Source organism: Microcaecilia unicolor, chromosome 9 (genome assembly GCF_901765095.1).
Source record: "Microcaecilia unicolor chromosome 9, aMicUni1.1, whole genome shotgun sequence".
Taxonomy (NCBI): Eukaryota; Metazoa; Chordata; class Amphibia; order Gymnophiona; family Siphonopidae; genus Microcaecilia; species Microcaecilia unicolor.
This window is the reverse complement of record NC_044039.1, coordinates 144,191,040-144,204,066: the sequence shown is the minus strand read 5'-3', so window position 1 is coordinate 144,204,066 and position 13,027 is coordinate 144,191,040. Positions and strand designations below refer to the sequence as shown.

General features: G+C 41.7%; 1 protein-coding gene across 1 annotated transcript in view; it reads left to right on the top strand.

Moving 5' to 3' along the window:
* The window catches only part of TMEM87A (transmembrane protein 87A), a 107,834-nt gene that overhangs the window by 74,425 nt on the left and 20,382 nt on the right, over positions 1–13,027 (top strand). The window contains 5 exon segments of the mRNA XM_030214515.1: positions 364–431; positions 433–469; positions 7,656–7,714; positions 8,708–8,811; positions 9,546–9,619. Of these exon segments, the coding sequence (XP_030070375.1) occupies positions 364–431; positions 433–469; positions 7,656–7,714; positions 8,708–8,811; positions 9,546–9,619 (342 nt within the window).

Genomic DNA, 13,027 nt, shown 5'->3' with positions numbered 1-13,027 from the left:
AATTTCAGACTTGGTTCTGATTGATGTGGAGGCCCCAAATGAGAAGGAGAAAACTGCCTGGTTCCCCTTAAAATCAACCCCCACCCCCAATCTGTGTGAGCAGATAGGATATACACAGCCATTTCACTTGGGATGATGTTTTCTATCATATAGCCTTTTTATTGTGAATCTAAGATCAAAGTTTTATTCACTTTTAAGACTTTGGTTGGATTGACGAATAGTCACAAAGGGTAGTTTTGTACGGAATCATTGGGTCACATATGCACTTGTCTGTGTGTGATGTAACTGCACTAGGATAGCCTTTTGCTGTTCTTTAGTTTCCTCTAAGCTACTTTCTTTCCCTTAACTCACCCGCTGCACATCTCATCAGCCTCACTCAAACTATGAAGCTGCTAAGGCTGCGGAGGAACATTGTGAAGCTGTCGCTCTACCCGGCATTTCACCAATACACTCATCCTAGCAGTGGGAGGTGAGTTCCAGCCATGTATGTGCTTAGGGGTGCTGGGGTTTAAAATTCTGAAACGTTCAGAAATATCCCTTTTCCTTTTTGCTTGTTGTTAATGGCATAGGCCATTCTATTAATCTAGGTGGCTTACAATAAATACACAAAATAATTCAAACATACATCACATACTACATCATCATCAATTAAATGCCAATCCAAAAGAAATCCCAATATAAAAGCATAAAAAATAAACTGTAACCTGATAAAAGAAACATAACTGTCCATCTCTATTGGTTACAAATGCATGCGAGTTTATTGGTTTACCTTAGATGGTCAAGAATGGTATTGTTCTGTTGAGGTTTGTCACAAGGCTGCATATAGTGAATTCCTTCTCCCCACCCCCACCCCCACAGAATCTGTTGACTGTTTAGTGAAAACTTAAACCTGCTCAGTTTTCCACATTAGTAACGAGGCAGAAGGGAAAATCTAAGCATATCTACCAGGTGCCACTTTTGCTTACTGAAAGTGCTATAAGAGCAGTGCTCTGTTTCTACTTCTGAAAGTGAGAGACTGCTTACTGAAGGTGAAAAGAGGTACACTTGTGTACAAGGTGAAGATTTGACATCTACTTCAACTATCTTCTTGCAAGAGAAGGTAGTAATTATTTTAAACACAGTAATTTGATTAACTGCCTTTCAAATTCTGGCAGCAAGGTGGTGTACAATACATTGGTGATAATTTTATAAAGTAATTTTTGCATGTATGTGGAAATATACACGTAAAATGGTTCTTATAAAATAGTAAAAATACATAAGGGGTAGCAAACTTTCAAAATATCCAAACAAGAGCATGAAACATGCAGTTTTGCTAATAGAATAGCTAACCCAGTCTGTGGGGATCTATAAAAAATAGCTCACAATTTTATAATTTAAAGAAATGAGGCCTCAAAACTCAGAGCAATGGTCTGACCAAACGTTTCAGGCTATCCCCAAAAGGGTTCCCAGATATTATCATTGGCCCCATTAAATTATCTATCTCCAGAAAAAGAGAGCACAGAAAAACGCCAGAAATGGAGAAAAAGTTGTTAAAAATAGCCAAAACCCATACAGTCTGGACAGCTGGAATTTGTTCTTCCTTTATGCACTGGAATAGTAGCAATTTGAGGAGCTGATATTGGGAAAAGATACCTCTTCAGTCAACCTAACTACTTGTGGGACTTTATTTTGGTATAAGTCATGAACTACCAGTGGTGTGTGTTGGAACTTTGGGGATTTGATGTGGATATTTTATGGGGTTTTTGATGACTAAAACAGGCTCTATGGGTTTGGGCTATTTTCTCCGGTACTCACAATGGATGAATGTGTGCATTTTTATTGTAGGTGTTGCTGGGGGGCTGATCTGGGCAGAGTTGCAAGTACACTAAATCTACAAATATATTTGTAAATTTACATGCAAATATTTAAACCTGCTCTCGAAGTGTAATTTCTGCCACTTAATATTGACCTTTATATGTTGTAAACTGTGACATCAATAAAAAAGTTAAAACATAATGCTAGCATTCAATAGAAAAACATAGTTGCTTATGTGTCTTTATAAAATAGCCTCTACTGGGGCTATTGACCTAGTATCCTGTTACTTTTCTGCATGAAAGAGAAGTGGGACTTGGGTGTGAAGACCTTAAGGTGGCCAAACAGATAGAAAAGGTGATGGCAAAAGCTAGAAGGATGCTTGGATGCATAGGCAGAGGAATGGCCAGTAGGAAAAAGGAGGTGATGATGCCCCTGTATAAGCCTCTTGTGAGACCTCATTTAGAGGATTGTGTACAGTTCTGGAAACCACACCTTCAGAAAGATATAAATAGAATGGAGTTGGTGCAGAGGGTAGCTACTAAAATGGTCAGTGGTCTTTTGTCATAAAGCGTATGGGGACAAACTTAAAGATCTTAATATGTATTCTTTGGCAGAAAGGCAGAAGAAGGGAGATATGATAGACATTTAAATACCTATGCGGCATAAATTGAAAGAAAACAATGGAATGACAGGGCATAAGATGAAGGTGAAAGGGGATAGACTGAGAAGTAACCTGAGGAAATACTTCTTCACGGAAAAGGTGGTGAATTGGTGGAAGTGGTGGAGATGAAAACAGTATCTGAATTCAAGCTTGGGACAAGTACATAAGATCTTTAAGGGAATGATGGAGAGAGTGTAGATGGTATGCATGGGCAGACTAGATAGGCCATGTGGTCTTTGCCTACATTTTTCTCTGTTACCATTCAAAAAAATCCAATAAAACAGAGGCATAGTATATAGACAAGTGCCTGAGGGAGTGACAAGTAGGCATGTGCTGCAAACAATACAATTTAACAGGCGGTAACAGAAAAGTAGTTTACCACATGGCCTTACCTCCCTAGGTGAGGAAGGAAACACTAGACAAAAGAACCAGTGGCCCAGTATTCAAATTGATTTTACTGGGCAGGAGAAGCTCCTGCCAGATTAAAACACCTGAGCCTGCCTTTCTGAACAGTGCCACGGGGTAAATGCTGACCAACAGGTCTTCAAACCTGATTTGAATTTCAGTTAGGCTGGGCTACAATTCCTTCTATGTTGGGAGCTTAACCTAGAGAAAAGGTGGGCTAATTAAACAATGTTCTGAACATATGCAGTTAGGGGCAGGACAATAGAGAGAACCTGTGAGGATTTCAGTGATCATGTGAGAGTATAAGGGACCAGAAATTTAGATAGGTGTAGGGAGGTCAGTGTAGAGGGCACAGTGGGTTAAGAGCAAGCTTTTAAACAAAAAGCCAATGATATGTGAAGAGAAGTAGGTGACATGTTAACATTTCCGTGCCCTTGCGAAGGAGCCTAACTGCCATATTTTGGATGGGTTGTAGCCTTTTTGAGAGAGATGCTTCAGATAAAGTGCATTGCAGTAATCAAGCTTGTTTAAGACCAGCACATAGACAAGGAGTTTGGGATCATTCTAAAGCAATGAATTTTTTCATAGCGCTAGAAAAAAAGGACCAGATATGGATCACCTTAAAATGAGATAATAGAACCTCTGTCCACATGGGTGTTGTCTACAGACCTCTGACACAATTGGAAGAATTATATAAAGACCTGATCGCAGATATTCAAAAGTTGGGAAAGAAGAGAGAGATGCTGTTGCTGGGAGATTTCAATATGCCCGATGTAGATTGGAAGGTTCCATCTGTGGAATCGGAAAGAAGTAGAGAGATTGTGGATGCTTTTCAAAGTGCTCTGCTCAGACAAATGGTGACGGAACCCACGAGGGAGGGAGCGACGCTGGATCTGTTGCTCACAAATGGGGATAGCGTGTCAAATGTCCGAGTGGGTTCCCACCTCGGCAGCAGTGACCATCAAACGGTTTGGTTTGATAGGATGGCTGAAGTGGAGGGCGGCCACTCAAAACTCAAAGTCCTGGACTTCAAGCGTGCTGACTTTAGTAAAATGGGGGAATACCTAAGGAAGGGAGGACATACAAGAAGTGGAAGGACAGTGGTCCAGGCTGAAAGAAGCTATAAATAGGGCCACAAACCTTTATGTAAGGAAAGTAAATAAAGCAAGAGAAAAAGGAAACCGATATGGTTCTCCAAGCAAGTGGCTGAGAAATAAAGGCTAAGAGTTGGCGTTCTAGATATACAGAAAAACTCAAGAAGAAGAAGAACACGGGGATGAATACCGGATGAAACTGAAAGAAGCTGAGAGAGAGATACGTCTGGCGCAAGCGGAAGAACAAATGGCTAGAAATGTAAGGAGGGGTGACAAAAATTTCTTCAGGTATATTAGTGAAAGGAGAATGACTAAAAAGGGAAATTGTGAGACTAAAAGATACTGCGAACCGCTATGTGGATAATGATGAAGAAAAAACAAATTTGCTAAATAGATATTTTTGTTCTGGTTTCACAGAAGAAAATCCTGGAGAAGGACCGCGATTGACTGGCAAAAGTACAAATGAGAATGGAGTGGATATAGCACCGTTCACGGAAGAGAGTGTGTATAAACAACTTCAAAATCTAAAGGTGGACAAAGCCATGGGACCGGACGGGATCCACCCCAGGATATTGAGGGAGCTCAGAGAGGTTCTGGCAGGTCCTCTTAAAGATCTGTTTAATAAATCCTTGCAGATTGGAGAACGGCGGATGTGGTCCCTCTTCACAAAAGTGGCGATAGGGAAGAAGCTGGAAACTACAGGCCGGTAAGCCTCACCTCGGTTATTGGAAAAGTAATGGAAGCGATGCTGAAGGAAAGGATAGTGAATTTCCTGGAATCCAATAAGTTGCAAGATCCGAGACAACATGGTTTTACCAAAGGGAAATCGTGCCAAACGAACCTCAGTGAGTTCTTTGATTGGGTGACCGGAGAACTGAATCAGGGACAAGCTATAGACGTAATCTACTTAGATTTCAGCAAAGCTTTTGACACGGTTCCCCACAGGAGGCTCTTAAATAAACTGGACGGGCTGAAGATAGGACCCGAAGTGGTGAACTGGATTAGGAACTGGTTGACGGACAGACGCCAGAGGGTGGTGGTTAATGGAATTCGCCTCGGATGAGGGAAAGGTGAGTAGTGGAGTGCCTCAGGGATCGGTGCTGGGGCCGATTCTGTTCAATATATTTGTGAGTGACATTGCCGAAGGGTTAGAAGGTAAAGTTTGCCTATTTGCGGATGATACTAAGATCTGTAACAGAGTGGACACCTGGGAGGGAGTGGAAAACATGAAAAAGGATCTCAGGAAGCTAGCAGAATGGTCTAAGGTTTGGCAATTAAAATTCAATGCAAAGTGATGCACTTAGGGAGTAGAAATCCACGGGAGACGTATGTGTTAGACGGTGAGAGTCTGATAGGTACGGTCGGGGAGAGGGATCGTGGGGTGATAGTATCTGAGGATCTGAAGGCGACGAAACAGTGTGACAAGGCGGTGGTCGTAACTAGAAGGTTGCTAGGCTGTGTAGAGAGAGGTGTGACCAGCAGAAGAAAAGAGGTTTTAATGCCCCTGTATAAGTCGTTGGTGAGGCCCCACCTGGAGTATTGTGTTCAGTTTTGGAAGCTGTATCTTGCTAAGGATGTAACAAGAATTGAAGCGGTGCAAAGAAAAGCTACGAGAATGGTATGGGATTTGTGTTACAAGACATATGAGGAGAGACTTGCTGACCTGAACATGTATACCCTGGAGGAATGGAGAAACAGGTGTGATATGATACAGGCATTCAAATATTTGAAAGGTATTAATCCACAAACGAACCTTTTCCGGAGATGGGAAGGCGGTAGAACTAGAGGACATGAAATGAGATTGAAGGGGGGCAGACTCAAGAAAAATGTCAGGAAGTATTTTTTCACGGAGAGGGTGGTGGATGCTTGGAATGCCCTCCCGCAGGAGGTGGTGGAGATGAAAACGGTAACGGAATTCAAACATGCGTGGGATAAACATAAAGGAATCCTGTTCGGAAGGAAGGGATCCTCAGGAGCTTAGCGGAGATTGGATTGCAGAGGCGGGGCTGGTGGTTGGGAGGCGGGGTTAGTGCTGAATATATGTAAAGGAATGATAACTTCCAATAAACAAATTTTGAAATAAAATAAACACATGAAATAGTAGCCACTGATGCTCAGAGGTTCATGGTAGAGTCTCAGTGTTCAATCTACCAGAAAATTAGTACCAAAAAATTGCTGTGCCATGCTTGAACTAATAAGCGTACAAATTAATGCCATGTTAAAATTGCAGCAGTAATCTGCAGTGCAGCACTAAAATGTCAGTTCCTGAGTTCTGATTGGCTCAGGCACTGACTAGAAAATTGACATTTAAAAAAACACAACCCACAAGCATGCTGCAGCATACATCAGCCCCTTACTCCCAACCTGCCCCCTTTCCCGCCCCCTAAACATATTCCTGGTGTTGGCGGCACCACCCCACCTCCACATACCTGACCCCCTCCTCCTAATATTAAAAAAAAAAACAAAAAAAACTCTGGTGGTCTAGTGGCCCCCCCCCCAACCTGATCCCCCTTCCCCTAGTGTATATATATATATATATATATATATATATATCCAGGTGGTCTAGTGGCCCCTGGTCCCCCCCCCCCCCCAAAGTCCAAAAACCAATCCCTAACAGGACTCCCCACCACCTTAAGCCTAGTTCCTCTGACCTCATATCCCAGGATTCACCATGCAGGGCAGGGTGGGTTCACCACCATTTTGCAGATGACAGTGCCTGGAGACAGGAGAGAGTGGGTATTGCTCCTGCCTCGTTCAAGTTACAGAATCATGGGGCTAGGCTTGGGGTGGGTTAGGGTCCATCTACACTACCAGGGATTTTGGGGGGAACTTGGAGGGAAGGGTCTACTAAACTACCAGGAAATTTGTGGAGGGGGCCGGGGGGGAGGGGGGGCAGGAGACCAGGGCATTAAAAAAAAATATATATATATATATTAAGGGGGACCATTCTTAAGCTAGATATAGGGGAGAGTGTTTGAATAGGGTCAGGGTGCCAGTGCGTGACCAGTCAAGGGCAGGATGGTTGGGGTGGAGGGAGAGAAGGGGTGCCGCTAGACATCGCTTCTCTCAACCAACCCTTCTATACTTTCCTAGACCTGGCAAAAAGTTTCATGTGCTCAACGTGTGTGAGAACTTTTTGAGTATGGCTGGGGAATATCAAATGACTGCATTAACATGCGTTCTAATGCAGTCTGCAGTAATGGTTCAGCACAAGTTAATACCCATTAAGCATTGCTCAGCCAGTAAAACTCGCAGTAAAACTGGAGTTGAAGCCATTCTAATGTTTTTTTGTGCATTAGTCCCTCTGTGCGGTAACTGCCGGAAACATGCTGGGCATTCCCCCAATAGTTACTGTACAGCCTTTGCACTTACCTCACTTTAGTAAAATGGCTCCTTAGTGCAGGGGTTTTCAACCTCTGGGCACACCCAGCCAGTCAGGGTTTTCCGGATATCCTCACTGAATTTAATGGAGATATCCTGAAAACCCCAACTGGCGGGGTGTGCCCTGAGGACTGGGTTGAAAACCTTTGCCTTTGTGCATAATGATTTTTCTTAAATAAAATACTAGAACTTCATGTCTTAGGATATGAGTACATAGCTCAAAATTGCTACAGGTTTGTAGGGAGACACTGTTGCTTGTTTTGGTACACTTTTAGTGCTTCTGAATTTGAGTGCATTGCAATTTTCTTTTGCTTCTTCAGCTTCAATAGTATTCATTATCTGGACCACCATGAAGTTTCGGCTAGTGGATTGCCAGTCGGTGAGTTAGCAGCTCAGAACATAGTGGGGGGGGGGGGGGGGGGGGGGGGGGTCAATAAAAGGCATCTCCACTGCAGCCCTTTCAGCTGCTCATAGAAATTCCACACTGGTTCGGACTCAAAGGTGGACTGTTGATTTCTTGCTATAGAGGTGGTCTTATGTGACATTAGTTTTAGAAAAAACTGCCCATGTCTTCACAAGTTGCTGGCTCTGAAGAAGAGGTGGTGGATGCTGCTTCATTCTGTTGATACTTTGTAGAGTTGTCTCTCGAATTGAAATCCCTTTTAAACGTTTTTCCTTTAGTTTCTTTTTTATATTTTAATCTGTTTATTGATATTTCCAGATTATAAACACGAATCAACAACAGAACAAATAAACCCATATTACATGAGGCAAAGAACAAATCAACAAAGTATACCGCTAAGGGCCTTGTTTCTTATAGCCCTTCACTAAAACTCAGCGCCTCTACCATGTACAGAATTAATGACGGTTACAAATTACTAATAGTATGTCATCAATTGCATGTTGAATTTGACTAATTACAACCCGATTCGCCGAGATTTGTTACAGTTCATTTGTATTGTCACCCTTAGTTGAAATCATTTTTATGTTTCAACTATTTTATTGTTGATTCCACATCACAACCATACAACAAATTACACACAAAAACCATCATACCAACAGCAGGATAATATTCCCATCATCAACAAACCAAAATTTGTTTTTTAAGCACTTTTTTTCTCCTCCCCTGCCCAAACTCCCCTCCCACCCCTTAGTTTCTTTTTTTAGAAGACAGTATTAGAACCAACAATTTATAGAAAAGTTTTGTTTTGTTTTTAATATTTTGGAATGGAGGAGCGATGTCAGGTTGATGAAATGTTGGTGATCACTACAGAAATCTGTCTCCATCTAAAAATGAAAGGCAAGGTTTTTTTTTGTGCATGTGTGGTAGTGAATTTCTCGCTCACTGTATTACCTCTGCTTTCTCTGGCAGGACTGGCAGGAGCTTTGGGTAGATGATGCTATCTGGCGATTGTTATTCTCCATGATACTTTTTGTGATTATGATTCTCTGGAGACCATCTGCAAACAACCAAAGGTGTGGCATCCACTTTCCCAGTTTAAGGTTTTCTGTCATTTGGTGCACCTCGCACTTCAGCTTGGCCCAGTGTCTTTTCTCATTTTGTCAAAGGAGTCTCGTGCTGATTTGTACTGGTCCTATGGTACCTAGCCTAGGTCACCATACCCACTTCCAGAAACTAGTATGTTCAGCTTCTTTTCAGAGTTAGTAACGTGTGCTACCATGCTAAAGTATGTTGTACCATATATCCCATTTTATGCAATGGAACCTAGCATGTGCTAATTAGGTAGTACATGTTAGTAACTGTAGCTGTCGAAGAGCAAGCCTGAAATTTCAGGTTTCTCACTGGTTCATTTAGCATTTTATTTCTGAAAAGTTATTTTGTACCTTGTTATCAGGAGGCACATGAGCTGTCCCAGGAGCAACCCCCATTAAAACTGGAGATGATACGGGGCTGGGAGCAAGGTTTCCAAACAGCAAATAATGCATGAAAACATGGAAGCCAGATTTAATCTGTAAGGAATGTATAGTTAACTTGCATTTTAATACATGTAGTTGACTATTAGCAGATAACTGAGTTGAAATGCTGCATTATATCATATAGATGATAGTGTTTACATTTTTGCTAGATGTAAAATAACTCCTGCAAACATGACAAAGGAGCCTTAAATAAAAGAACTAAAAAGTATTTTAATAGCTTCTCTGTCCGAGTTTTTAAAAAATATTTTGTACCTGCATTATGCTTCCACCAGGTTTGCTTTCTCGCCACTAACTGAGGAAGAGGAGGAGGATGAACAGAAAGAGCCCATGTTAACAGAAAGCTTTGGTAGGATATGTGAACAGACTCCTCTTTATAAAAAAAAATGGACAAGTTTCTCCTTTTCATTGTGCTTTTGACAAACATTTGACTAATCAGAAACACACACGCACCCAAGTGGTAATGCTATATGCTTCTACTAAGTCATTAACTTTAGAAATTTGAGTCCCCACAAATGTGTGTGAACCATTGAGAGCAGCCTTATATGGAGTGGCGTAGATTGTCATGCAATGTATGTCAGCTCCTCTGTGATAATGTAAACCATATTGACTGAGTCTGTAAGGTAATTTGTAACACCTGTGGTAACTGGCCACTTCCAGAAGTTTAAGAGAAATTAAAGGGGGGGTTACAGCTGCTTAACAAATTTCAAATATAATGGCTTAAAATAATTTGATCAAACTGCAGTGCACTGCTAGTTTAAGCCCTTATCTTGTAAATCTTTATGCTTCCTTAGCATCCTACAGATCAGTCCAGAACTTGTGGGTTATGCCCATCAACCAGTGGATGGAGACAGAGAAGAAAAGTAGTTCTTCATATTTCTCTCCAGTAGATGGTGATAGTGCACCGTGCAATTATTTGGCTACTTAACATCAATATCCAGAGCTATTATATTCTAGCTTTCATACGTTTAAAACTTCTTGCAGCCTGAAAAGGCATCAGCATTTAAGAAATGCATAGAGGTTTGCAAGTCTCTGTCCTATTCCTTTCCCTACCCCAGGAGGGGCACTTGGGGTTGAGAAGCCTCCAGACTTGTAATCTGAGGCTCACTCCTGGACCAGTTTCTTGGCTGGAACATAGTTGAGTATGAGGAGTTCTTTACTGAAGTTTATTATATCCTGAGGGCAGTACTCGGTGATGCCGAGTTCCTTCCCTCCTTCTTCACCATTGCCCTGAAGTGCTGCTATCTAAAGGTTTCTTTCTGAAACTGCAAGTATACTCTTTTTTTTTTTTTTTTTTTCCCCCCCTTGCTTTTTGGGCTAATCAAGGTTAAATATCTGGAGTGAGGTACTCTCATACTAACAGTTCTCTATGGCTACATTTTTGGATGCGGGTTTATTCCATTCCCATTTTCAATGTTTGTCAATTTTTATGCCAGCTGGTGTGCTTAGCATTGTAACACTTCACTTCTATTCTGTCAGAAAGCTATCACTTCAGTACTTTGTGTTTTTTTTTCTATTAAAAAAAAAAGTCTTAAAGCAGCAACTTTCCTTTTTCAGTTACTTGTGAGAGAGTATTTCTCCCTTTGCAGACACGACTCATTTCTGTCCTGCCTCCTTCCTGTCAGAATTCTGTCTGCCATTTTCTTCATTGTATGCGCTTGTTAAACTGGTGACAGGCCACTGCATATGATTCTTTCCCACTCATTTCAGAGCATATTTCTTCTATTGGTGCTTATTTATTTATTTTTTTGTGTGTGGGGGGGGGGGGGGGGGGGCTTTTTTGCCAGACATTTCAGAGAGCTTTTAACTCCTTCGTTCAGTGGCATAGTGATGATGCCTGCAGCCTGCTAGAGGGTTGTTTGCTTATGTACTTAAACAAAAAAAAATTAAAGGGCAGAGAACTCCTTATCTCTTAAATTTAACAACTTTTTTTTTTCTGAGTGTGTTTTCTCTTAGTTTTCATAACAGCTATGTGGGCTCCCATTGTAGCTGTGCTTAGGGAGTCAGTTGGGATTTCATTGGTGGTCTTAACTTTTTAATTGTGTTTGCCCTCTGTTCTGTTGTGGAAGTTTCAGTGGAACATACATGCAGGATATCACCATTTAGCCTTTCTGTTACTGTGTTGAATCTCTTTACAGCCTGTATGCATCTCCTGCTTTATAGTCTGCTTCAGCTGGCTTGCAACCCATCTGTTTCAGTTCTCTATCATCCTGGCAGCAATTAGCAATAGCTGTTTCCTTCATGTTTTGTTTCACCTGTGTGGGCTGTATTTCTTTCAACAGTGGATGTCTTCTATTAACCTCAGTTATATTGGTTGGTCACTGGGGTTGCATCCAGAGCTTATCAGCTGTAATTTATATGAAGCCGCTCTTAAATCATACTTCCTGGGGCTGTTGGCTCCTTTTTTTAATGTGATACAGTTTGTTTTAGTTTTGAAGTTATTACAACTTCTCATTTTCACTTTTACGGTATGTTTTCTTCTGTGACTGTTCACACTCTCCATCCTGTGGAGCTTTTGCTCTTGTTTTCACTTTGGTGGCTTTTCATGCACATGACTTAGAAGCCTGTGCCATGAGCCATCCTAACCATTTCAGAACACAGATCTAATTTCTGTTGCATGGTCAGTTTCAGAGCTTCAGAAGGTTTCACTCATTCAGCTATTATTCTGCTTCTACGTCTTCTTTCATCTGAAATGTTGTTCTCTCTGTCTTAGCCATCATTATTACCCATACTCTATCTTCTCAGCCTTGGTCACGCTCAATCTCTCAGCCTCAGCCATGCACTACTGTCTGTAGAACAGTGGTAGTTATTCTCACAGAAATGGCCTCCTTTTAACTTGTTAGTGCTGGCAGTGCATCAGTTTCTGTGTCTTCTCAGGTTGAGCTTCATAGTTATTTGTTATCTGGAGGAGTGGCCTAGTGGTTAGGGTGGTGGACTTTGGTCCTGGGGAACTGAGTTCGATTCCCACTTCAGGCACAGGCAGCTCCTTGTGACTCTGGGCAAGTCGCTTAACTCTCCATTGCCCCATGTAAGCCGCATTGAGCCTGCCATGAGTGGGAAAGTGCGGGGTACAAATGTAACAAAAAATAAAATCTATAGTGCTGCCATTTCATGGTATTGGCAGGGTCTTTCAATTTCACGGTATTAGTTGTCTTTACCTCGTGGTGTCTTTGTTTTTTTTCATCTTACTCTCTCGCTGTAAGCTGTGCTTCAACCTCATTGTTTCTGCTGTACATGCACAGCTTTACAATATCATCGTTCAGCTTAGCCTCTCACTACTGTGTTTGTCTGGCAGTTTCTTTGCAAAGTCATTGGTCAGTGCTTGTGGTGCTTTGGCCACTCATTCTATGCATTCCTTTGCCCTCATAGAGTTTACAGCACTTTTGCCTCTCAGTAACTATGGTGCTGCAACTTCTTGGTGTAAGTGGGAGTTCTCTTACACTTTAATTCATTTCTGTAATGCCTAAAGCTTCGCTATATTTTGAGTTGAGCTTGTTGGGTTACAGGCATAAACTCCCACCCTATTTGTGAACTACTTTGCTACATCCCACAAATTCTGGATTGATCTGTGGGGATGCTAAGGAAGGAAAAGTCATCTTACCTGACGATTTCCTTTTAGTCCCAACAGATCAGTTCAGAAGCCTGTTCTGTTTACACACTGGGATTTATACTGGCTTTGAGTTAGGCCTGTTTATTGAAAGGAACATATTCTTCCCAGGAAGGTTTTGGAGAGGCTTCTCGGCTTTATCATATCGTG